The sequence below is a fragment of the Dermochelys coriacea genome, chromosome 13 (genome assembly GCF_009764565.3).
Source record: "Dermochelys coriacea isolate rDerCor1 chromosome 13, rDerCor1.pri.v4, whole genome shotgun sequence".
Classification (NCBI taxonomy): Eukaryota; Metazoa; Chordata; order Testudines; family Dermochelyidae; genus Dermochelys; species Dermochelys coriacea.
In genome coordinates, this window is record NC_050080.1 from 5,819,811 (window position 1) to 5,846,925 (window position 27,115).

General features: G+C 38.7%; 1 protein-coding gene and 1 long non-coding RNA gene across 14 annotated transcripts; both read left to right on the top strand.

Annotated features, from left to right (window-relative positions):
* Nucleotides 1–319: 319 nt before the first annotated feature.
* PCMTD2 (protein-L-isoaspartate (D-aspartate) O-methyltransferase domain containing 2) lies at nucleotides 320–19,559 on the top strand. 13 transcript variants are annotated; one of them, XM_043495504.1, is made up of 7 exons: nucleotides 364–477; nucleotides 3,371–3,441; nucleotides 5,109–5,446; nucleotides 8,010–8,112; nucleotides 11,948–12,119; nucleotides 14,180–14,303; nucleotides 14,459–15,395. In XM_043495504.1, exons 3-7 carry the CDS (start codon nucleotides 5,140–5,142, stop codon nucleotides 14,557–14,559), a joined length of 807 nt encoding a protein of 268 aa, XP_043351439.1. In that variant the 5' UTR covers nucleotides 364–477; nucleotides 3,371–3,441; nucleotides 5,109–5,139; the 3' UTR covers nucleotides 14,560–15,395. The 13 variants fall into 13 exon arrangements, with proteins under 13 accessions (XP_038225389.1, XP_043351439.1, XP_043351440.1 ...); XM_038369463.2 differs by lacking the exons at nucleotides 364–477; nucleotides 14,459–15,395 and adding exons at nucleotides 2,126–2,906; nucleotides 16,363–19,559; XM_043495496.1 differs by lacking the exons at nucleotides 364–477; nucleotides 14,459–15,395 and adding exons at nucleotides 2,126–2,838; nucleotides 16,363–19,559.
* A 5,530-nt stretch (nucleotides 19,560–25,089) lies between these two features.
* LOC122456388 lies at nucleotides 25,090–26,382 on the top strand. Its single transcript, XR_006275306.1, has 2 exons — nucleotides 25,090–25,895; nucleotides 26,035–26,382. It is a non-coding gene; the product is annotated as an uncharacterized LOC122456388 (long non-coding RNA).
* The last annotated feature ends 733 nt before the right edge of the window (nucleotides 26,383–27,115 follow it).

Sequence of the window (27,115 nt, forward strand, 5' to 3'; positions counted from 1 at the left end):
GCATAAGCTTTCGTGAGCTACAGCTCACTTTCGTGAGCTACAGCTCATTTGCAAATGCATCCGATGAAGTGAGCTGTAGCTCACGAAAGCTTATGCTCAAATAAATTTGTTCGTCTCTAAGGTGCCACAAGTCCTCCTTTTCTTTTTTGTAGGGGGTGTGTGTGTGTTTAGCTCCCACTAAGGCCCTCCTAGGGCCCTTTCTACTAATGCAGTAACCCCAGAGCTATTGGTCCATCTGCCACAGGCACCTGGCCTCCCCCCCCCCCCACTTCAGTGAGACACTCCCACACGGGGCTCCCCCTTTCTGGAGTGGTACGTTCCCACACCTGTCACCCCACGCGGGGACCTCAGCCCTCCGTTCCCCAGCACGGTGCTACAATGGTATATTCCATTTCCCAATCCGTCGTCCCCGCGGTGGGCGCGCCGTTGGTCTGCTCCGCGACTGCGCACTGGCGCTGCCCGGGGGCTCTCAGCTGGGTGAGTGTTTACAGCTGCCCGCCGGAGGCCGAGGGCTGAGGAGAGCCGGGGAGGGGGGGGGGGGGTGAGGAACCGCTGCCCCAGCGCCCAGGTAGAGCCCCTCCCCCTCCCCCACCCCGCCTGCTCCCCCGGCCTGAAGCGGCCGCCCTCGTTGGACCGAGCGCTGCAGGCCCCCAACCGCCCTCGCCTCACGGGGGCCCCTCCCCCTCAGGCCCCGGGTGGGGGAGGGGAGGCCGGAGGGGGCCCCCCCTCCTCTCCAGCCCCTTGCTGGGGGAGGGAGCGGGACGGAGACCCCCGCTACTCGGCGGTTCCCTCTCAGTGGGGCAGGCCCCCAGAGGCCTCAGTAATGGTGGAGCCACCCCTCCCCCCAGCGCCCTCTAATGACATGGCCCTGCGCACCTCGCCAACGACCCTGTAATAATACGGGGGGGGGGAAGGAGGGGAAGGGCTGCTGGGGTTCCCTGCACAATGTGGGAGGCCCCCCCCCCCAGGATAACCTGGCAACCGCCCCCTCTCCCCCCCCCCCCCATATAGTGTCTCTTCCGTGCTGAGACTGGCTGCTGAGTTGATCTCTGACTATTTAAATTGCGATCCTGAGCTGCGGAGCAGGGACGCCGGGCTGCGGGTACGAGGGAGGGCGATGCGGAGCAGAATTTACTACACACACACTAGTGACCTGCCTGGGGTCTTGTAGTGGAAGTAACAATGGGGGTGCAGAGTGAGTGTTTTGGGGAGGGTTATTGGAGGATCAGTGCGAGGGGCATAACTCAGTCCGACTTTAGCTACCTTTTCTTATTCATTGCAAAGTGTGCTGTGGAGTCCGTGGCAGTTGTCAGAAAGCTGAGTTTGCCTCTCTCGTCTTTCTTTGTGAACTTACTAACCGTGCATTTAACTCTATTTGCTTTGTAATAAATCATTAAAATATCATTGTTTGTTCCTGGAATATGACCATAGCTTCTCCCATTGTAAACTCTGCTTTTTCTCAGAAGAGGTGAGCATGGACCATATAAATAGCGGGTGGCGTAACCATTCCTGGAGTGTATACAACTCAGTAACTACACTGTTCTGATAGTGATCATAATTGTGGCATGCACACTCCAGAGTAATGCCCAGACCTGTAACACTGTGATCTGTAGAGAAGTCTGTACTCTGCACAGGAACTGCAAACGAGTGCAACTAGAGTATTAAAAGGTGCGGGGGGAGTACCTTTGATTATAGCTATCAGTTTAGGAAAACAAATGTGTAATTATTGGAAAAGAGAAGTTTCAGTGGGGTATGTTTTAAAATTCTGCATATAAAGCAGATGTTTTCCACAAAATGAAGACCAGTCTGTGCTACAGAAATAACCGTTTCAAAGTCTCATCTACACTACCAGTATAACTTACAGGACCCTGTTACAACTTGGTTGTCCCCTGTCCGGGTTACAAAATTACTGTTGCTTGTAGTGTGGATGAGAACCGTTGATGTCCCTACAACTAGGCTAAAGCCTGGTCAGAGGACAACAATGTCTTATGGCAGGTTTCAGAGTAGCAGCCATGTTAGTCTGTATTCGCAAAAAGAAAAGGAGGACTTGTGGCACCTTAGAGACTAACAAATTTATTTGAACATAAGTTTTGTGAGCTACAGCTCACGAAAGCTTATGCTCAAATAAATTTGTTAGTCTCTAAGGTGCCACAAGTCCTCCTTTTCTTAATGTCTTATGTGGGACTTGTGATTTCATGATGGTTTTTAGTGTATACTGGACCATAAAGCCATGGTTGTGGTGCTTGTGTGCACAAGAAGCAAAATAGAAGTTTGTTTAACCTTGTCAGGGAGCCACAGCAGAGCCCTGGTAGGGCCAAAACCATAGTTCAAAATGGTATTTAAACATGGAGATTTTAATAGTGTAAAGAGGGTCTGAATGGAGGGAAGGAGATGAATATACTCAAGAAAATAGTGTGCGCAAACAAACATCAAGAAAAACAAGGTCTTAAGAGATGGAAGGAATTTTCTACACTTAGTAATTAATCTGTGAAGAATACTACCCAAAGGCACCAACCAAACTATAATCAAGCAATCACAAGAAATTGATAGGTATTTAAGAAAAACACAAAATTGCAGGATAAGACCGCCTGATGTTCGTATTCTAGATTCTGGGCACTCTCACTAGCAATATAGTGTAATGGTGGTTTGTTTTTTTTTAAACTGGTGAAAAAGCGATGGTAGACGATTCCTATTACCTGCCAACAGGGGAAAATATCCAAGACGTTATTAATGGATTACTATACTTGTAGGCATACATTTATTAAACAGGCTAAAGGTCCTTCCTAAGAGCTTGATTGAAGTTCATCGTGCCTCATCTGTTTGCCAACAGACAGGACGGTATTCTCTGAGAATACATATGCTGAGATTTTCTTGCTGCAATTTTTTCTTTATTTCTTTTGAAATTGGTAAAGTATGTAATTTTTCTCTTACTGACTGTATAGAACAATTTAGCTGTGGGCAGATCTACTTAATCTAGAAAACAACACTAAAGCTACTGCTTCTGCAGTTATTGTTAGCACAGCACAGCAAAGCACTGCAAATAAAAATTCGCATTGAACTTTCTGGAATGGAATTTTTTAGTGGGTGGGAAACAACTAGATTAATTTTAAATTAAGTGCTTTCCCTCTGTAACTCATTTTTTAAAAGATGAAGATGTACTTTATGAACTGTCTCTCCTAAATAGAGAGTAAGTGGTTTGCTTTCTTCTCCCAGAATGAATTGTGAGTCTGTAAAAGTGACATCAGCAGTGTCATTATTTTGTAAGGGCTGGATGGGGTTGAAATAGTTTTTGAGGGGGATGATCTCACTTAACTCTTAGAAGAGACCACGAGAAATTACATTCACTTCTGAGGAAATTTCTTTCTAACAGTTGTTCTCTATTCTATTGCATTCTCCACTGAAGGTTATGCTTGGAGCTGCAGAAGCTTGAGCCACAAGAGAGTATGTATTCTATAGAGGAGAGGTGGTGGATATATATTTTTTTTCCTCCACTTCTGCCTGTGCCCCTTGCTTATCTCTTTTTTTTAATGTATGTCCATGGATTTAGCATCCTGTTATGTTTTCTTTCACCCTTCACTGCAGGCAATTTGGGAGGCTCCCTGTTTCTTTTTTCTGCCTGTTTCTTTTGAAGTCTATTAATCCCCTTCTGGTGTTCTTGCAAACAGAGTCTGGATGTTCCTTGAATTTTGGCAAATACAGGCCATGTTTTTATTACTTATTTTTTATTGCTTGGACTCCATAGTGGAAAAGGGACAATGAATAAGAATGGAGTGGAGTGCCCCAAGGGTCGGTCCTGGGACCGGTTTTGTTCAGTATCTTCATTAATGATCTGGAGGATGGTGTGGATTGCACCCTCAGCAAGTTTGCAGATGACACTAAACTGGGAGGAGAGGTAGATACGCTGAAGGGTAGGGATAGGATACAGAGGAACCTAGACAATTTAGGGGATTGGGCCAAAAGAAATCTGATGAGGTTCAACAAGTACAAGTGCAGAGTCCTGCACTTAGGACGGAAGAATCCCATGCACCACTACAAGCTAGAGACCGAATGGCTAGGCAGCAGTTCTGCAGAAAAGGACCTAGGGGTTACAGTGGATGAGAAGCTGGATATGGGTCAACAGTGTGCCCTTGTTGCCAAGAAGGCCAATGGCATTTTGGGCTGTATAAATAGGGGCATTGCCAGCAGATCGAGGGAGGTGATTGTTCCCCTCTATTCAACATGGGTGAGGCCTCATCTGGAGTACTGTGTCCAGTTTTGGGCCCCACACTACAAGAAAGATGTGGAAAAATTGGAAAAGGTCCAGCGGAGGGCAACAAAAATGATTAGGGGACTGGAACACATGACTTATGAGGAGAGGCTGAGGGAACTGGGATTGTTTAGTCTGCAGAAGAGAAGAATGAGGGGGGATTTGATAGCTGCTTTCAACTACCTGAAAGGGGGTTCCAAAGAGGATAGATCTAGACTGTTCTCAGTGGTAGCAGATGACAGAACGAGGAGTAATGGTCTCAAGTTGCAGTGGGGGAGGTTTAGGTTGGATATTAGGAAAAACTTTTTCACTAGGAGGGTGGTGAAGCACTGGAATGCGTTGCCTAGGGAGGTGGTGGAATCTCCTTCCTTAGAAGTTTTTAAGGTCAGGCTTGACAAAGCCCTGGCTGGGATGATTTAGTTGGGGATTAGTTCTGCTTTGAGCAGGGGGTTGGAGTAGATGACCTCCTGCGGTCCCTTCCAACCCTTATATTCTATGAATGGGAGCCAGAACCTGGGACTGGTTATTTAGCAGTTCAAGTGGAAACAGTAACTGACATGGTGGTAAAAAGTTGGTGTCACTGGAGGAGAATATTATACAACAAAAAATGTGAATATTATGACGTTCCTACCCCCCTTCCCAAAACATGTATGTAATTCTGAAACTCCAGGTACATGATTTTGTTTTTAATATTTTAAATCAACTTTTGAGTATATGTTCTGTTCTAGTGTTTTTACATTGATAACTTTGCAAAGAAGTTGTCTTATTTTTAGGATTTTAAGTTGTTTTATGTTCAACAGCCTTAGCGCTTATAATGATGTCAAATGTCTTCTGTTGCTCATCTTCCCCCACCCCAATTTAGTTTTACAACTTGCCAAAAATTGTTGAAGAAGATGGGAGGTGCAGTGAGTGCAGGAGAAGATAATGATGAATTAATCGATAACCTGAAAGAAGCGCAGTATATCCGGACAGAGCTAGTGGAGCAGGCATTCCGTGCCATTGATCGAGCAGACTATTATCTTGATGATTTTAAGGACAATGCTTACAAAGACTTGGCGTGGAAACATGGAAATTTTCATCTCTCTGCACCGTGCATTTACTCTGAGGTGATGGAAGCTTTGGATCTACAGCCGGGACTGTCATTCTTGAATCTGGGCAGTGGCACCGGTTATCTGAGTTCTATGGTCGGACTCATCTTGGGTAAATAACTTTGTCATGTTAATTATTGATTAAATTATCATCTATTTTCATGATCATAGGACATATTCCTCGCTTTAATTTCAAGATTTTAAGTTCAGTCTAAGTGCAAATAAAGAATATGTTAATCAGATTTGGCCAATTAAGCAGGATTCAGGAAAACCTAGTGATGACTCAGAACAGACACTGATGCAGTGCACAGCTGATTATCATGGCCTCCTACTGGCATGAGTGTAGGCTTGCTGGGTTCTCACTTTAGGGGAAGATGAAGGTGTCAGGAGTGGAGAGAGACAAGTTTGTGTGGGACGGTGATTGAGTTTGACTAGGGAGGACCCTGAATCTTTAGATCTATGCCGCATTTATTCTTAATCCCCTGCAACCGGCCTGAAATGCATTTAAAAGATCTAATTGTGATTTATACCAGTATAAGATCAGTACCTAGTATCTAGTTCTAGTTAGTTCCTGAGTGCAAGCAAGGTGATGCTTCAAAATACAATTTAGCAAATAGTCTTATGTCTTAATATAAGGACAGTGGCGGTGGTTGCCCACAGTTAGGAATCTTCTTTTTCCCTTACTTTCCTCCAGACAAACACACAGGAGTAAATGTGTAAGTAGAATAGCTCTTCCAGGATGTAAAAGCGTGGCTGATCATACAGAGTTAAATATATGAAAATGCAGCAAATCACCCCTCAGTCTCATGGTGATGATAATCACTCTGTGTGGAGAACTGTCAAAATAAATTTCAAACTGCATTGATCCAAGTGAAATGCAAAGTCAGTGCTTACACACTGCTTCTGACTTCCAGTACCGCTGCTAATACAGGAGGGTCCTCATTACCCTCCTGCCTGTGGGTCAGAAATTTTAATTGTTTAAATGTTTGTGTCATCAGAGCTCAGACTTGGTCCTATTTCTAGTGAGCAGGTATGAATCTGGAACTTGTTTATTGGTTTGCAGCAAGCTTTGACAAAACTAATTAGAATATGAACACTTATAACTTTTAGGTGCCTTTGAACTATTTCTCTCTTAAAATGAGCAAGCCTGTCTCATATCAAAATAATAGAGGGGTTTGTGTAGCCCTAGTTATATTGTAAATATGGCTATTGTCTTCAGTGCTTAATAGCAGGACTCTTAAACTGTGCGTAACTGTAATTCTGCAACAACTTCCTTTCAAATATTTGAAGGCAAATTGCCATATTATGTATTTTTCTTTGTTACATTTGATCATGTTATGTAAAGTCATATGACATAACTGGATTGAACTTGTTATGACATTAAACAAGGATTCGGTTTGTCAAAATATGTAGGGACTGTTCTGTTTCTAATTCAAAGGAGTCAGTCTTCAAAACAAAAGTAATCAATCAAAGATTAATTCCCTAAACTATTAGAATCTTCTGAAGGCTATGGTACTTCCTCTTTTGTCCTCTGGTAGAATTTAGACTCTCAGCACTTCAGAAGAACCAGAAAATTGCTAACCAGTATTGCCTCTGTAGTAACTTCTGGAATGCAAAGGTTCCATAAGCCCTGTTCAGATTCCTGTAATGTTCAAGTTCTTTCAGGTGTAACAGAGAATAATAAATCTTACTCATGGCATACTAAGTAAGTGTCTTTCCCTTGTATTTATGGAACTCAGCTGCACTCTTAGTATTACTCTAATATATTAAAGTTACAGTTCAAAAGGATGTTTCCAACTTATTAACCATGTTTAGTCTGAAATTTTTTACCTATTGTTAGTTACTGGTAACATCTAACATTATTATAATTGAAAAATAAAACATAAACATCTTTAATTTTGTGGGAATTGTTGCATTTGGCAACACATCTTGTGGTGTTTTTAACCCGCTTTCCCTTGTTGAAAAGACCTTTATAAATATGCTAATATGAGCAGAAAAATCCTTCTAAAACATTTTAAAAGACTTTATTTTTTTAAAAAAAGTTCAGGATACATCTTTTAAGGGTTGCTCTGTCAGAAGCTTGAACTTATATATATTGCTCAATTAAAAATAATTCAAGCACAGTTCCTGTAATAGTAGTGAGTCTGATTTCTAGAGGTTTCAGAGTAGCAGCCGTGTTAGTCTGTATTCGCAAAAAGAAAAGGAGTACTTGTGGCACCTTAGAGACTAACAAATTTATTAGAGCATAAGCTTTCGTGAGCTACAGCTCACTTCATCGGATTTCTAGAGCTAGCTAAAATTACCATGTGAACTGTAACTGTTGCCGATTTTTGGTCACTTCCCATAGCAATAATCTTTAGTGATTTACAGTGGATTCTTTGTGTTCTATAGCAGTGGTACATCTGAAACATCAGCATTCCTGCCTCACCATTTCCTGTGTAAGTAGGAGCACGCTAGTCACAAAAGGTTGCTGCACATCAAGGCACTAGCCATCACTAGTAGTAAATGGTCCTGCACTTCTAAGTGCAGACCTCAAAACAAACATTTTAAATTGTAGAAACATTCTTAAGGAGTAGTTTATCTGAAACACATTGAGAAACTAACAGGGATCGGTTGTGCTTGGCTTTTTCCAGTTGCCCTTAAAACCATTTTCTTTGCACTCTTTAAACTTGCAGGTCCTTTTGGTGTTAACCATGGTGTGGAGCTTCACTCTGATGTTATAGAGTATGCAAAGCAGAAATTGGACTTCTTCATCAGAACAAGTGACAGCTTTGACAAGTAAGAGTAGAGAACACCTGTAGCATCCTACTTCGTGATTCTGAATTTAATAATTACCACTACAGAACTACTAGCTCTTTGGGTAACTCTTCCTATTCCCACACAAGAACTGCAGATTTAAGGGTGATTTTAGGACACTGGCTCCTTAGGCTTGCTGAGTTGCAGTGTGTGACAACGTTCTAAGCTGACGGGTACGTGGGGGGAGAGAAGTTAAGAAATTTTTGCTATGTTGTTGTGCTCTTAGCTGTTCTAATGCCACAGCAGTTGAAAGAAGCCAAAATCGGTTATTAGCAATAAGATTTAATTACAGGCAATATATTTGAGGCTGCAAATGGTGATGGTCATCATTCTAAAAAATTATATTTGTGACCTCTCGGCCTGAATCCCATCAAAGAGTGTAAAGTAATTTCCATGCTGCTTTAATAGAGTTTTATTGGAAGAAAAACTTCATTGGTTAAAATGTGAAGCTATTTTTACGATGACTAAAGCAAGATGCCTATAACCGGAAGTTACCATATCAATACGAGTTGTAGCTGTCATATTTTTGGATTTATTTTGCAATTTGTTTGTGGGAGAAAGTGCTTCTGATCACCTGGAACTGTCACAATGCTAGAATGAATAAAATGGGTACAGTGGTACTCTTTAAACAAAAGAGTTGAACTGCAGCCACTTCACCAGTCACTACACTGAGACGCTGATGGTTAAGTAGGGAAGAGCCCCCCTTAGCATGCAGTCTTTTGTTGTAAACAGAGACGTAAGAGTACCTGTGAATAGGCGACCAGTCCCCTTCATTGCTAAAATAAATAAGCCTATTGTTACTGTTCTTGTGCCATCTCACTTTACAGAAATGCAATAACTGTAGCTAAATGGCAAAGACCAATGTAAGTAGAAAGTTTCATATCTAGAGACCTGTTTGAAAAAAATCAGTGACACTGCAGTGCAAGTACAAAAGGAGTGGTGGGGGCTATAGTATTAAAGATGGTGTCATTTAGATGAGATCCTTGCCCATCTGTGGTGTATAGAAACTGATATATCTCATTTAAACTATATCAAAAAGAATAGGTGGTCTGATCAAAATCTTTTTAATAAAACTCTCCTAATAGCCAGATCTCTGTACAAACTACTGATAAGTTGATAACAGTGCAGCAATTATGTTGGCAAACAAATTGGCTAATAATTCATTGTTTGTAAAATGCTTTGGGGTACCTGGAGTAAGAAAAATAGTATATAAAACCACATTCTCTACAGCTGACCAATTTGTACTTCAGAGATTAATACTGTTATAGATAAGAAGAAAGTCTTCATCTTTTAAATGTTTTTGAGTATAAATACAGGTATGTGAAAAGAGGAAAATAGCTGCTAGGATATCTGGCATAACACAGGTAAGGACTATTAGCCAGTTGTTACAAACATATCATGTTGCTGCACTTCTTGAAGTCTTTTGCTTTTGTAATACTAATACCATATTTTAGTCGTCTGCCTCTTTCCAAGGGCCTCAGGTGGTATGTGGATATCTTGGTACAACTGTATATTTTAATCGCAGTTAACTCACAATAATAACTCAAAAAATTAATAGCAATTAAAAAAATTAACCATGATTAATTGCAGTTTTAATTGCACTGTTAAACAATAGAATACCTATTGAAATGTATTAAATATTTTTGGATGTTTTTCTACATTTTCAAATACATTGATTTCAATTACAACACAGTATACAAAATAGATAATACTCACTTTATATTGGTTTAGATTACAAATATTTGCACTATAAAAATGGCAAACAAAAGAAATAGTATTTTTCAGTTCACCTCATACAAGTACTCTAGTGCAATCTCTTTATTGTGAAAGTGCAGTTTACAAATGTAGATTTTTTTTTTTTTTTGGTATTTTTGTTATGTAACTGCACTCCATAACAAAACAATGTAAACGTTACAGCCTACAAGTCCACTCAGTCCTACTTCTTCTTGTTCAGCCAATCGCTAAGACAAACAAATTTGTTTACATTTACGGAGATGATGCTGCCTGCTTCTTGGTTACAATGTCACCTGAAAGTGAGAACAGGTGTTGGCATGGCACTTTTGTAGCCAGCATTGCAAGGTCTTTACATGCCAGATATGCTAAACATTCGTATGCCCCTTCATGCTTCAGCCACTATTCCAGAGGACATGCTTCCATGCTGATTATGCTCGTTAAAAAAATAATGCATTAATTAAGTTTGTGACTGAACTCCTTGGGGGAGAATTGTATGTTCTCTACTCTGTTTTACCTGCATTCTGTCATATATTTCTTGTTGTAGCAGTCTCGGATGATGACCCAGCACATGTTCATTTTAAGAACACTTTCACTGCACATTTGACAAAACACAAAGAAGGTACCAGTGTGAGATTTCTAAAGATAGCTATACCACGTGACCCAAGGTTTAAGAATCTGAAATGCTTACCAAAATCTGAGAAGGACACAGTGTAGAGCATGCTTTCAGAAGTCTTAAAAGAGCAACGCTCTGATGCAGAAACTACAGAACCCGAACCACCAAAAAAGAAAATCCGTCTTCTGCTGGTGGCACCGACTGACTCAGATGATAAAAATAAACATGTGTCGGTCCACACTACTTTGGATGGTTATCGAGCGGAACTGTCATCAGCATGGACACGTCCTCTGGAATGGTGGTTGAAGCATGAAGGAATGTATGAATCTTTAGTGCATCTGGCACATAAATATCTTGCGACGCCAACTACAACAGTGCCATGCAAATGCCTGTTCTCACTTTCAGGTGATATTGTAAACAAGAAGTGGGCAGCATTGACTCCTGCAAATGTAAAGAAACTTGTTGGAGCAATTGGCTGAACAAGAAATAGGACGGAGTGGACTTGTAGGCTCTAAAGTTTTATATTTTATTTTTGAATGCTGTTTTTTTTGTACATAATTCTACATTTGTAAGTTACACTTTCATGATAAAGAGATTGAACTACTGTACTTAGGTGAATTGAAAAATACTATTTCTTTTTTTACAGTGCAAATATTTGTAATCAAAAGTAAATATAAATGAGCAGTGTACACTTTGTTCTGTGTTTTAAGTGAAATCAATATATTTGAAAACTATTTAAATAAATGTTATCCTATTATTGTTTAACAGTTCGATTAATCGTGATTAATTTTTTAAATCGCTTGACATTTCTAATATTTTACCATTATTGCTGCATCAAATTTAAGGATTATTATAGTCTTTGTGAATTCTGGCCATTCTGCAAAAACAGAAATTAGCATATAATTGTTTCTTTTCTCTTTTTAAACTATATCAGAAGTACTGTATTGCAAGAATTTTTGTCTAAACTATGAATTCATGGTGCAATCCTGGCTCAATTGAAATTGATGATAAAATTCCCATTGACTTCAATGGAGGCAGCATCTCACTCTCAGTGTTGAAAACCATTTAGCAGTTTATGGGAAAGGTTATGGAAAACTAAGCTAAAGACATTCTGGTTCAGTCTTAAGAGCTTAGAGTTCAAATTATACTTGTAATATTTATGCAAAGATACTGTAACTGGGCCCACAAATTGGGTAATTGTATGACAAATCCCCAATCCTGATGATTTGTGTAAGCAGTTATTCAGTGTATATGTTCAGATTATGCACCTAAGACCTTGGGAAAATCTCGTGTGTGAGTAATTTCAGAATCACTCTAGTCTGGAGGGCCTCAAATTGTGGCCCTTTGTGGTAGTCTGTAGAATGAAACTTTTTGAGATCTGGGAAATTGAGGCTTGGGAGGGGAAATGGCTAATGAAATTTCTTTCTTTATCAATTATGTAGTGTTATAATTTGACTACTTCTTTTTCAGATTTGAATTCTGTGAGCCCTCCTTTGTTACTGGCAATTGTTTAGAGATCTCTCCAGATTCTACTCAGTATGACCGTGTTTACTGTGGTGCTGGGGTACAGAAAGAACATGAGGACTACATGAAAAGTCTGCTGAAAGTTGGGGGAATTCTCGTCATGCCACTCGAGGAAAAAGTTGAGTGCCTCTTTACCTATGATTCTGATTTCTTTATTCTTATTTAGTCTATAGGTGCAGTTCACTACCTTCCTTATAGGTAACTATTTGGCATATCAGCTCTTACATTAAGTGTTTACTAGGAATAAAGAGAGCAATTTCCAGAAACTGAACTGTACGTGTCTTAATTATATGTTACAAAGGATGCATATTTCTACCAGACAGTCTTCCTTCAGGTGTTTTGTATTTAATTTTTTAGTGAATTGTGAGAGATACTCCAAGTTAGTTAAACACTTCATTTTTGTACTTCTTCAAGAATGCTTCAGTGAAAATTTGTTGAAGTGAGGTACCGTACCACACTTTGTGCTTTCCAGTGGTAAATTAGACGGTCCATAAAAAGAGTTTCATAGTAAGTAGATGGAAAAGGAAGATAGTGGTGCAGGGTTCGGTTGAGTTGTAGCAATGTGAATCTTACATCTCTTGATATCTTTCATTTGAGGCTACCAGAGGGAGGGAATACTGAATTAATAATTTGATTTCAAATTAGCTTGAATTTCTGATTGTACTACTTCATAAATAGATTTTGCAAGTGTATAGTGCAGTGTCTTCTAATATTTATTGTAACTGGAAAATAATTTTTAAATTATAAGTCAAGAATACTTACTGCTTGATCATTTCTTTAAGTGTTTAAGAGTCAATTTCACAAACTGTCCTCTAAAGGGGCATCCAAAATACTGACATTCATGAGTGCCAGTGAGCATTTTGTCCACACAAATTGGGTAATTTCTGTGTATATGAAAATACAAATACACCTAACTTGTATATATAAATATTACAGGTATTAGGAAAGTCCTTTTGAAAATTTGAACCAAGGAGGTAAAAATTAGCTAAAACTTTCCTTCACTATTAAAGAAACAAAAAGATGTTCTGCAAGAATAAATCTGGGTTTAGTTGGGTCTTTTTGGAATTTCTTTTTCTGCTTATCCCATACATTGTTGAAGTGTTCTCCAGCAGGAAATTTTGTTCAGAGTTCCAGATACAACCAGTGAGAATTGGGCAAGAAAAAGTGGCAGCTTACTTTGCCAAACAGGAAGCATTCAAAATAGTTGAAAGTCATAGGTTAAATAAACAGCAGAGTCCAACAGCCTTAAGCAAAAGCTGCTACTGATATAAAAAGAGCTTTCTAGGCCTACCCTCTTTATACTGTGGAAAACTAACAAGACAGTTATTAGACTACTGTTACCTTATCAGTGTGCTTCAGCCTTCTTTGTGGCAGCAACACTCTATGGACTCTACTTTTCTTAGGATTGTGGTGCTATTATTTACTGGCCCAACAGGCCAGATACCAATTTTTCTAATGGTCTGCCATTTTTAATGGTATGCCACAGGTCACTGTTGATTTCAGACTCTGAATAACCATGCCCAAGCTTTCTAAACAAATATATCTTCATAATTCTGGCATCTCTTGCAAGTAAAGATGTATTGTTTCAAGGAACTGCTTGGTTTAGGATTGGAAGTGACATATGGAGCCTTTCATCTCAAAGTACAGTAGTTAGTTTTGGTCAGCAGCTCACAGAAATGATTACCATTCAGAGGCTGTTAGGTCACCTACAATATGTAAAATTAATTGGTGATCCCATTCACACAGCAAAACCCACCAATATTATTTGTAATAACTTTCTCTCAGCCAAGGAATGAATGTCTATTGAAGATTGAATTACCCTCGGAACTCTGAGGCAGCCCCTATAGTTCAGAATGGGGAGAAATTGGGAGGGCAGTGTGATGAAATCTGATATTCCCACTGCACACGTTCTGTGTTTAGACAACTTTGTCCATTAGGGCTGTAAATCTGGTTCTCTTCATGAATTCTAAATTCACTCTTTGAAAGAATTATGATGAACCTGTGTATTACTTGGCTTTTCACCTTGTCGCCACTAATTCTCTGTATTTCAAACAGAGAAATTTGCCTGAAATCCAAAAGGCAAACAGTAGATTGTTCATTCTCTGCATAAAAAATTAACTATAGATAACTGATTTCTACTGTTTACATAGTACACAGCACTTTCTCTCTTTGATACAGCTGACAAAGATAACACGCACTGGTCCTGCTGCTTGGGAAACCAAGAAGATCCTTGCTGTTTCTTTTGCTCCTCTGATTCAACCCATTCATGCAGATTCAGGGAAATCGAGACTTGTTCACTTGCGTAAGTATAAATGTTTATAGATATGCATGCTCTTCTTTCTGCGGTCCCTTTGGCTGTTAGTTTCACCTTGATCCAAGCATGATACTCGTACACAGCGGAAGTGCAGCTTCCTTCTTTTGGAGAAAACTACGCAAGGTGTTTCATTCTTTTGACAGTTGTCCAGTTTTGTCCATCCTATGCTGCGTACAGGTTTCCTGTATTTGAAGAGGTGTGGTATTCGGAAAGCAAGTTGAAAAAACAAATCCAGAAATGTTAGTGTCTGCTCTGTGAAATTGAAAGTGCGTATCTTTGTATTTTAAAATAATCTGCCTGCATTTTCGGTTTCCTGTTTGTCAGACTGTACTGGCTTGCCGGTGTACATTCATACATGGCATCTTATAGTATTAAGGGAATATCTTGCAAAGTGAAAAATGCACACAGCATTTGTTTCAGTTGTGACATTTATCAATTTATATCAATAGCATGGCTGTGCAGAGTTTCCTTCAAACATGATACTCTTCAGGAGGGGAGTTGCATTATTTTTATTTGTATTGCAGGTAGTGCCCAGTGATCCCAATCTAGATTGAGGCTCCATTGTGCAAGGTCCTGTACAAACACATAAGAACACAGGGTCCCTGCCCTCAAGAAATTACTACTTAATCTGTTTTTTATTCTTCTTTGGTATCTGCTTATCACACTGTACAGAGCATATTAACTGTCCATCTGAGTATACCTTGCATATTGTGTCCACTATGAGGAAGCCTGAAAGTATTTCATACTTTATTTTTCCACTTCTTTGCTTAGAAGAATGTCTTCAAGTGTTTTTAATCCACAGTGGAACAGAGTTTTCAATTTAATTTGATGCTTCTCAGTGCAGGGATAGATGTATGCAAATACAGGTTTTATTTATATTACGTGAGAGACATGGAATTGTGCAGTAATGTTGACTGTTGCATACCTTGAATTGGCTGAATAATGCTGCACAAAAGCATGTAGAGTCCTCTAAACCAGTGGTTCTCAACATTTCCAGACTACTATACCCCTTTCAGGAGTCTGATTTGTCTTGCGTACCCCCCAGTTTCACCTCACTTAAAAATTGCTTGCTTACAAGAGCAGACACAAAAATACATTTTTAACCACATCATTATAAAATCAACTGGAATATAAACATTGTACTTACATTTCAGTGTATAGGCTATAGAGCAGTATAAACAAGTTATTGTCTGTATGAAATTTTAGTTTGTACTGACTTCGCTAGTGCTTTTTATGTAGCCTGTTGTAAAACTAGGCAAATATCTAGATGAGTTGATGTAGCCCTGGAAGACCTCTGTATACCCCCAGGGCTACACATACTCCTGGTTTGAGAACTGCTGCTCTAAACCACTGAAGAGGGTGGGTATGTACCCTATATAATACACAGTCACATGCTTCTAACTCTTTCTATCCACATATCTTGAAACAGGTTTCATGTGCTAATGATGTTAGCCTACACCTTTTGAAGTAGATAAGTATTGATGAGGAAACTGACAAAAGTTAAGTGATTTGCCCAAAGTCTCGAAATTAATCAGCAGCAGAGCTGGGAGTAGAATCCAGATCTGCTCACTCTGTTTTGCGCATTGAGGACTGTTTCCACACTATTGAGAGGTCCGGAACCAAACTCCTCCACATTATTGTACAGTCTGAATTGCAAAGTCTTAAGATTTAAAGCTTAAAACATGGTTGCATAAAATAGTTCCTTAAACATTTGAGTATAAAATACCAAAATTCTATTTTAAATATTGTATTCAATGTCTACTGATTTGTGTTTTGTGCACAGTGGGTTTGTGCATTTGAACTTTTTATCTCAACTCCTTCTCTCAGTGATCAGATTACAGGAGAAATGCATAATACAACATTTTTTTTAGGGATAAACATTAACTTTATCCAAGTTGACAAAGATTGAAATAAAGCTGGGGGTTTTTTTTATAAACATAACGGGGAATTAGAATAGTTATCCTCACTCCATTTCAGACAACTCTTCAGCCTGTGCTGCCAGTTTTTTTGCTTCCATACCTGTTCATATTTTTGTTCTGTGTTATAGCACCAATAACTGTCCGCAGCCTACAGGATCTGGCTCGCATTGCCATCCGAGGAACTATTAAAAGGATAATACATCAAGAAACAATGAGCAAAAATGGAAATGGTCTGAAAAACCCTCCAAGGTTTAAACGAAGACGTGTTCGCCGCCGTCGTATGGAAACCATTGTCTTCTTGGATAAAGAAGTCTTTGCCAGTCGTATCTCAAACCCCTCAGATGATAACAACAACTGTGAAGAGACTGAGGAGGAGAGGAGAGAAGAGGAGGAAAAGGGTATCTCTGAACTGAAGCCAGACCCCCCTGTAAACTTTCTGAGAGAGAAGGTCTTGAGTCTGCCTTTGCCTGATCCCCTGAAATATTACCTGCTTTATTACAGAGAAAAATAAGTTTCTTGTTCATAGAAAGCAGAAAGGTAGACATAAAAATAAAATACTACTTAGGGCTTGACAAATGTGTACCACTTGCTTGCCTGTTAACATGACCACACATGGCAGTAGGCTGGCTAGCTGGGGAATGTGGCTGCTGTATTCTTAAACATCATAGCTTTTTTAAGTTTCCTCTCCTTCTTGGTTGTATGCTATAGTTTTATCCTGCAGCAGTGTTCCCTTTTAAAAAGCAAGCTGATGAAGTGCTCAGTTGCTTAGAGAGAGAAGGATATCATTCCCTGAAAACTAACTACACAGAGATGTCTATTGAAATCTCTTGGCTGCACTTTCAACAAATTGCAGTTTTAAATATTCTTAGGCAGTGCTCTAAAGACTTCATTGTCCATGCTCTCCTACTAACTTTGACACAAATGGAGTACACATTTGGTTTCATTTTTAAACAGAGATATTGGTAAAAATCTGACCTGGTAAACCTTGTTTGTTCCAGTAATCTGCAAAAAAACACAAACGTACGAAATCAGACTTTGGTAGTACTTTGAGGTATCCAGGTTTTGAACACTGAAGCAAAGCACTGGCCACCTTTCAATTGGTGGGTCTCAGGTTAGCTATAAACCTTACATTTTTTTTAGATTTTGGGAGAGAGGAATGTTTGGCAGGGAGTTGGTGTTTCCTTCACAGAAAATGGCTTGTTTTGTAAAATCCAGTCTGAGGTGAGATGCAAGCTACGTAAGGTTTTAAAAAAAAAATAAATAAGGAGAGCGAATTTAACTTAGAGTTGCTAAACTGATCAGCTGACTTTCAAAGATTGCTAGGGCGATCAGGTTTGTGGCTGTTTCCTCTGGCACCACTTACAAAGTAATGCAGGAAAATATGGGTGGGAAAAGGACAAACCTAGCAAGGAGTTAACCTAAGACTGGTGCTGATAGTGCAATCCACAGACCTGGAGTTAATGTGTGACTGCTGTGCTGGACATAGTGTAAGGCAGGTAGTCTCAGGCATTCCTAGCCTGAACTACTAAAGGAAGTAGCCAGTGTCCTGGGAAATGAACCAAACTTTGTTTCTCAGAAGTTGCACAGGAAAGTGGAAACAGTCTAGGAAGCCAAAGTGAGTGGTTATGCTACTGACCCATAATGCTTAAGTGCCCTGTTTGGGGCTATGCTGTAGCAAGGAGACTGCAATGCTGTTCACGTATACCTTGTCCTTGTAGATTAGCAGGAACTAGATTTACAGCCTTACTAGTTCATTTAATTTTTGTTAGTTTCTTTAAGTAGCTTGTGTAGAAGGACTTTACAGCCTGCAATTTCATGGAGTATAAATTCTAATCTTTATTCTCAAGTCTTCCTGTAATGATGGTAAGAGGAGATTTATATTCATGTGTTGAGGGGAAGATTGCTTGATTATTTTGGCCTGTTTGACAAATCTGTGTACAATATTGGGGGCTAGAAGGAAACAATTGAGGCTGCATTGATTTGGATCACTCAAAGGCTAACTAAATAATAATCCTATCAGTAGATAATCCAGCTATGTTAGAAGGGTATTTCGTCATCAGTTGCAATTGGTGGGCTTGATCTTGATCTCATTTGTATGGTTTCCTCAGCTTGCTAAGAGGAGTGAATGAAGTTTGTCTTGCCAAAATACATTAACCTGGACTTTGTTACATGGTACTGAATCACACACTTTGCATTGACTGAGTTGTGTGTTTTTAAATCTTGTGCAACACTTTGAAAATGAGGAATTAGTCTAATGTGTCTAAGCAATGCTTTTATGCTTGCTCCCTTTTTAAAAGTCTCCAGATACCCACTCTGTACTTGTGACAACTAACGTCTTTTTCTATAAAATACAATGTATGGATGTCCAATAAAATCCCTATGAACTGCGTTTTTTGTGACCTCAGAGGATATTATTTTTAACTGTTAAACATTCGTGTTCCATGTTTGTAGTAGATATATGCCTTTCTCTCCAGCGGCAAGACAATTTTTCACCTTTTGAGCAGCCTCTTGATTTGGGCTACTAAGTCCCCCTCCTATTTATTAATTGCAGGCCTTTCTACAGATATCGTTTAGAAGTCTCTTATTTTTAAAATGGTCAATAACAACTTGAAGTGGATATTTATATGAATAATCCTATTTTTTGCTTCTGTTACTTTATCTTTGCATTTGGCACTGTTTGATGTTTTTTCCTGTAACTATAAAAGATATTTTGTCAGATTTTCACCAGATTTGCCTTTTTTATTACATTTGCTAGATTTTGTAGGGCTCTTTAAAATGCATAGAAAAATATTTTTCCTGCGTATGCCTGAATACAGTAAGTAAATACACAAGCAGTTTGGGTTCTAGGTTGTCAGTGTCCCATTGTCAAAATGAAAAACATGATAGAAAGTCTGTGTGTAATATAACTGTGAAATAGTGTAGTTTATAGCCTGTAAATAAAGGGGACTTGTAAATATGATTTTTCCCTGTGCGCAAGCACTTGCACTGTAGTTTAGTACAGTAGATTTGTGTGTTTACTAGATTAACTGTAGCATACTGTTTTTTGTATAGTCTATAAATTTTATGGAAATATTACCTGCTTTTCTGATGACTATTTTTGTTTTCCAGATGGTCAGCATTTTAAATGTCATGTGACTTCTTTGTAGATTTTGATAGAATAGTAAATACATAAGGAAACAAGCTTCAAACTGTTGAAATCTTAAGTATGCAAGTTGAAAAATAAGTGTGTAAAGCAATTTTTATTGTCATTTCTAATCTCATGAGGCATGCAAAAATGTCAAGCAATTGAAAACAAATTTTATTAAAATGAGTGTTTCTATATCAATAAATGCAGTAATGACTTTTTAGCCTTTTTAGCATTGCTTCTGCATCATGTTGTGTTAAGAATACTTTGCAAAAATAAGTATCATCAAAACTACAGGAAGAAATTTCTGTTCTTAGCAAAGACCATTCTTAATGCCAAGCAATTGTGTAGTTTACATTGATTTCATCTTAACTTAGAACATCATTTTCCAAAAGCAGCTCAATTGGCGATGCGCAAACCAGTAGCTAATGGAATAGTGGAAGATATGGCTGGCAATTAGGAGTGCACATGAAATTGGTATGGATTTAATAGTACAGCAATATACTGGCAAGCCAGTTCCCTTAGCTAGATCTTTAAAATATGAACTTAATAGTTACCATTCAGGGCTTCTGTCTCATTCGTACTGTGAAAACTCCATTTCAGCTGAAGCTGAAATGGAAAACTAATCTTAATGCAGCAAGAAGAGTCACCTGCAGGTATTCTTCATTAGCAATAGATATATCTATTGACCCTTATCCTACAATATGATGATGTATAGATTTTCATCTTTCTATCTTCTGGGTTAGTCCAGACAAGTAAGTAAGTGTGTGTGTGTGTGTGTGTGTGTGTGTAACATATCCTTCTCCGAATCAAAACAGGAGGGTAGTATGTAAATATACAACTAATCCCTTCCATTTCCATCCACTGCTTCCTAGAAAAACTTTTACTACTTTGAGAAGGGATGAATGTGCCATGTTCCACCTAAGGAGACCAATGTAATTATTATTTGTGTCACTGAATTAATTCAAAAAGAAAGGGTCCTGTTTTAAAAGACTGTCATTTAACAGGTAGGAAGAGTTTCTGATAAGCACCTGTTGGTTACAAGTAACTGATATTTGCCATTTAGCCTACTGTATGTATGTTAACTTTAAAACTAGCTATCAATGGGGGTGTTTTTATGGCAGTTGCATTTACAATACGTCCCAAATCTACATTTGACTAGAGCCCATGAGAAATATTTCAAAAGGCATTGGAGGGAATCTTTAAACAACTTGCATGTGCTTTAACTCTGGTTCTTCACTATGAAACATTGTTATCCAGGTAAAAAATGCATGCTATCACAGCTCCCTGGGAAGTGTCAGACTCCACCAAGATGTTCTTAGTAAGGTGAAATTTTTGTTCCCTTCTGTTGAGTGAAAGTGTCTCTGACTTAAAAACGCTCTTCTTTTTCTTTTTCAAAATTGTAGTGCTATGTCATTGGATGACAATTGGATATCTATTTGTGGATATTTATCTATACACACTGTCTCAAAGCTGTTCCTTTTTGTGGTGTCTCATGTTACAAAACAAGTACAGTGTTTCATAATGTCATGTGGAGTAAGTGTATATTGTCTGAATTCAGAGTAGAGCTTCATGAACAATGTTTTATGTTACAGTTTGTTGCTCTGCCATTGTATCTGTTCTGGTCTCCGTGAGGCATTTGGGTGTGTGTAACCATATACTGATTAGACTGAAGTTTTGTAAGTAACTTCCATAATTAAACCAGAAAAGCTATGTTCACATATCTACAGAATCTACTTAAGTTTCCAAGCTTCAGAGTTCATTGGTAATACTTGAAACTCCACTCAACCCAGAAAGATGCTCAGGAATGGAATGTATAGAGCTATACCATTCTCTTGTTATGTACCTGCAACTGCTGTTGATATTCATTTGAGTTGTGTTTGCTACTCGAGGTAACCAGTAGTATATAAAATCAACCACTGTCTTGGGAATCTGATAATACTTGGGCTCAGCTGGGCTAAGGTCAGAATGTTTCAGGCTTACCCTTTGATGTTTGATTTCCTTTGAGACCTTGAGGCAGACCCTTAATATCATTTGAACATACTTCTTGTGGTTTAATTTCTTCTCTTATGGTACAGTACTATTAAACGCGTAAAGGAAAAATATGGGCCTTTTCCCAAGGACTTGCTATGACTTAGTGGTTTGTGTGTAATATGAATTATAGTGTACCCTTTAAATGCATGTTAATAATAGTATGTGTCTGCATGCCATGGATTTATAAGAGCCAATGTTGCAGTAATTATAGTTATGAAAACCAAATGCAAACATGCACAGTAGCTACTCCCTTCCCAGGCTTTTATAACTGTATGTAGACGATTGTATGTAGTGGGCCTAGTTCACACTTTCTGACTGATAGGACTGTAAAATTTGTAATTAACAAAAATAAGTGTTAACTGGGGTGGGGGGGAGGGGTTAAAGCTCTCAAAACACGACCTTCTCTGTGAAAACCTGATCTGAGTGATACTATTGGGTGCTAATATAATAAATAATAGTTGACAAACAAAAAATAATGTTGTTGTTCTTATACTGTTGATAAACTTGTTTTCCTCTTCAGATTTTTGATTGTAATTTGTTAAAATATAACTCTCATATATTAACGAGAGCTGGGCTCATCTCACTTATTTAAAGATGCTGCATCCCTGCCTATTTATTGATATCAAAACCTATTGATGGAGTCCTTTAGAATTCTCAACGTTCTTGTTTTTTCATTCCTTATTGTTTGAAATGGCATAGGATTATATAGTGACTTGTAGTCACAATAACTGATTTCTTCTCTTGATACCCCCAAAATAATTTTCATTGTTTACAAGAAATAATGGAAAATATTAATTTGAAATCAGATCTTTACTGCAGAATGTACTTAACACATACTAGTAGGTGCCAAAATTATTTTTTCCCTCATAACTTCTCCTGCTTTGGTCTTTGTAGATGAAATCAATTTAAAAATAAAGTGCCTATAGGTTTTTGATATTTACATAATTCTTCCTTTGTTTGCCCCCCCCCTCTAATTTTATTTAAAAAAAGAACAAGATATTGCATGACTGATTCGTAGGTATAGTAATTATTTTTGCAATAAATATTTATGAAACTAACTAATTTCACAGTTGGTTACATTCAATAACAATCATGTATTGTGTCAAGACGATATGAATGGGAGCTCAGAGACATAAATGGCCACTTTTTTTGTGCTTGTAAATTATTGTTGCATACATTGCTTGTACATTTAGGACCCGATCCTGCAAACACAGCTAATGAGACAACTTGGGCATGAATGGAATAATGCCAGTACTTTAGGCATTCGCAGACTTGAGCCCTTTTTTTACATGTACAAAAATTCCCCAGCTCTGGTAGCTGGATGTCCAACTGCTGATTAACATGTGCAACCTATTCTGCTATCAAAAGTGGTGTTCAAATTCAAAGTTTAATGTCTTATAGAATCATAGAATATCAGGGTTGGAAGGGACCCCAGAAGGTCATCTAGTCCAACCCCCTGCTCAAAGCAGGACCAAGTCCCAGTTAAATCATCCCAGCCAGGGCTTTGTCAAGCCTGACCTTAAAAACCTCTAAGGAAGGAGATTCTACCACCTCCCTAGGTAACGCATTCCAGTGTTTCACCACCCTCTTAGTGAAAAAGTTTTTCCTAATATCCAATCTAAACCTCCCCCATTGCAACTTGAGACCATTACTCCTCGTTCTGTCATCTGCTACCATTGAGAACAGTCTAGAGCCATCCTCTTTGAAACCCCCTTTCAGGTAGTTGAAAGCAGCTATCAAATCCCCCCTCATTCTTCTCTTCTGCAGACTAAACAATCCCAGCTCCCTCAGCCTCTCCTCATAAGTCATGTGCTCTAGACCCCTAATCATTTTTGTTGCCCTTCGTTGTACTCTTTCCAATTTATCCACATCCTTCCTGTAGTGTGGGGCCCAAAACTGGACACAGTACTCCAGATGAGGCCTCACCAGTGTCGAATAGAGGGGAACGATCACGTCCCTCGATCTGCTCGCTATGCCCCTACTTATACAACCCAAAATGCCATTGGCCTTCTTGGCAACAAGGGCACACTGCTGACTCATATCCAGCTTCTCGTCCACTGTCACCCCTAGGTCCTTTTCCGCAGAACTGCTGCCGAGCCATTCGGTCCCTAGTCTGTAGCGGTGTCTTGTGGGAGGAGAAGAGAGAGAATTCCTCAATCTAAGTACAGTAAATTATATATACCACTGATTTCAAAATCTTTTTGTATGGAAGATGGGTTTGGGCCATTATTGGGGGTGGAGTTCAGATATGTGCATTAACTCTCTTCTGTCACTCCCAACAGCTGCTAAGTTTCAAACCTTATTTCCAGGACTGCACATTTATTTTGAATATCATTTGATGCTGATGGACAACCAGGTAAATTTAAATACATAAACAAAAGGGAGCTATGATGGCTAGGGTTCCATAATAAAGACCTCAACAGCAACCTGTTTTCCAAACAGAAAAGACAAAATGAGTAGGAGAAGACACCAATTTCAAACATCAACTTCATTTTCAAATGAAGGTTGACTTTTTTTTAAAGTAACTGTAAGAATAGAATCTTCCTATTCAGAACTGTTCCCCATGTGTATAGCTGTCATATCTGCTGACTTTATTAATGGTCAATTCTGCAGATGATAGCAACTGGGTGGACTGGTATGTTTGCATATTATCTATTGCAAGATCAAGGCCCAAAATAGTTGTTACCCAAGCCAAGGCAGCTACAGGGAAAGTGCACTGAATTCTAGTCTGGCTTTCATATTAGCAATGGAATTCATTAAACTTTGATTGCAATGTCTTTGGGAGATGTGTGAGCCAGGAAAATTATTCATAAATGATCTGGAAAAAGGGGTAAACTGGTGGCAAAGTTTGCAGACGATCCAAAATTACTCAAGATAGTTAAGTCCAAAGTTGACTGTGTGAAGAGTTACAAAGAGATCTCATAAAACTGGGTGGGCAACAAAATGGCAGATGAACTTCAGTGTTGATAAATTAGGGTTGCCAATTTTGATTGGATGTATTCCTGGAGGTTTCATCACATGACATCTTTAATTAAAGTCCTTAATTTCTTGAGACTTCAGGGCAATCCTGGAGGATTGGCAATGCTATGATAAATGCAAATAAATGTTGGAATACATAATCCCAACTATATATACAAAATGACTGGGTCTAAATTAGCTGTTACCACTCAAGAAAGAGATCTTGGAGCCATCGTGGATAGTTGTCTGAAAACATCTGCTCAATGTGCAGGGGTAGTCAGAAAAGCTAACAATGTTAGGAACCATGAGGAAAAAGATAAAATAGAAAATGGCATAATGCCACTCTATAAATCCATGGTATGCCCACATCTTGAATCCTGCATGCAGTTCTGGTCACCCCATCTAAAAAAAGAGATATTAGAATCAGAAAACTTACAGAGAAGGGTAACAGAAATTATTAGGGGTATGGAACAGCTGCCATGTGAGAAGAGATTTAAGACTAGAACTGTTCATCTTAGAAAAGAGATGACTAACGGGGGGGAAGGGATTATGATAGAGATCTATAGAATTATTAATGGTGTGGAGAAAGTGGAGGAAGAATTGTCATTTACCCCTTCATGTAACACAAGAACCTGGGGTCACCCAATGAAATTAATAATCAATTGATTTAAAACAAACATAAGGAAGCACTTCACACAGTGCACAATCAACCTGTGGAACTCACTAATAGGGAATGCTGTGAAGGCCAAAAGTATAACTGAATTAAAAAAGAATTGAATAAGTTCATGGAGGATAGGTCCATCAATGGCTATTAGCTATGATGGTCGGGGTGCTCTGCGTGTCCCCAAACTCCATCCCAGCTTCTGGCAGTCAGAACAACAAGGAATGGATCATTCAATAATTACCCTGTCCTATTCATTTCCTCCTGAAGCATCTGGCACCGGTCACTGTCAGAAGACAGGAGGGCTAGATGGACCATTGGTTCGACCCAGTATGGCCATTCTTATTTTCTTTTTAAAAAAAATCCAGTTTGATTTTAAGGTTCCAAGCTCATAGCTGATAGTTAGAAAAAACATATTGCATTATCAAACTGAAGAAACTTGATCTGGAAGACACTGACAAATGTGGGACATTTCATGGCCTTTTTACAGTAATTTTTCAGAGCAGAACAGCACCTAAGTTCTTGTTATAATGCTATACTGCTCCAACAGATTTCAGTCTGATTGGAAAGAGGAGCTGTGGAGCCCCGCACAGAAAGTGTCAGAAGAATATATGCCATTCATGGCTGCAAGACTTCAATCAAAATCTTGTTGCCTTATTTTATAAATACCCAGACAGGAAGGAACTGAATTTAAATCGTTTCAATTAGAACTTCAAGTTGTCATTAAGCTGAGGCTATCTGCTCTTTGGATGCTAGCAGTTTGAATTACAGTAAGACTGAAGTGGGTATTTTTTAGCCTTTCGCAGTATGTAATCACGAGGGATTTTTGACGGCCACTAGAGGTCACTCTGTTCATAACCAAGAATCAAGTCTACAGAGTAAAGGTGAAAAGAAAAGGAGTACTTGTGGCACCTTAGAGACTTAAAATTTTTTTTAAATTTGTTACTCTAAGGTGCCACAAGTACTCCTTTTCTTTTTGCGAATACAGACTAACACGGCTGCTACTCTGAAACCAGAGTAAAGGTGGGAAGACTTCCAACAAATTTGTCTAGTTTTCAAACTGGTGCCAATGTAAACAGACAGGAAATTGCTTGAGGGTTAGACCAGAAACCTGGTGTACAATGTCTCTCTTTTCTGGCTGGAAAGCGAATGACTTTTAACATCAACTATAAGATTACCACCTAAAAGGTTTGGTCAGATATAATGCAGCAGCCGCAAACTATTTATAGTATGGTTGGTTCATTGTACCTCCCCAAAAAGAATTACAAATACTGTGTGTGTGTCTGGGGGGAATTATTTTGGTAACATATTCTGGAATATAGTATCTAAACTCTGGTTTGGGAGGTCATTAAGTAAGGGAAAACGGCGTTTTGTTTTGTTTTTTTGTTTTTTTTTTTAAAGGCAAGCTGGCAAAAAACCACAAATTTTAAATGCTCAAATAATATAAAAGGCTTGGGGCCAAAGAGAACCACAAAAAGCAAGGAAATACAGGATGAAGGCTAAAATTCCATTAACTCATTCTGGAATGCTTACATTGTACAATATATGTTGGTAGCCTAATGTTGAGAGAATCTGTTCTGGCTGGAACACCATCCTCCATTCCTAATTTCCTGGGTTTTGAAGGTTTAAATCAGACTCTTGTTAATTATGTTGTTGTCATTTTAATTGTATTTTACAGTTTACAAGGTGGAAACAATTACTGACTTAAAAAGAACTTTCAGTTGATCCCAAAGACAGAGAAGCCTGGAAATTTTCCATGTTCAGTGTTCCTGAAATAGCCCTATCCACTAATGAACTTTCATGCTTAATACACAAATTTAAAACTACACATCACTTTTAAAAATCATTATGAGACTTCCAGACTCAAAGTTTAAGCTTTTTATAAAAGGCTGGATGTCCAGGATGAAGAACAGTTAGGTCTTACCTTCACTTCTGAATTTTCTCATATAATGCAAAACATGGGCGCAGGGAGTTGAATTTCCTTAATTTAGATAGTATCATGATTTCCAACTCTGGATTCATTGTTTGTTTTACTTTATGCAATAAATAAAAGGCAATTTTAAAAAATGCTTTTATCCATAATTCATATTTTTCTACATGTAGG

Coding starts and splice junctions, on each gene's coding strand:
- PCMTD2 (XM_043495495.1), top strand. CDS start 5,071: ATGTCTTCTGTTGCTCATCTTCCCCCACCCCAATTTAGTTTTACAACT. Junction 5,447..8,009: donor TATGGTCGGACTCATCTTGG/GTAAATAACTTT, acceptor TTAAACTTGCAG/GTCCTTTTGGTGTTAACCAT. Junction 12,120..14,179: donor TCATGCCACTCGAGGAAAAA/GTTGAGTGCCTC, acceptor TCTTTGATACAG/CTGACAAAGATAACACGCAC.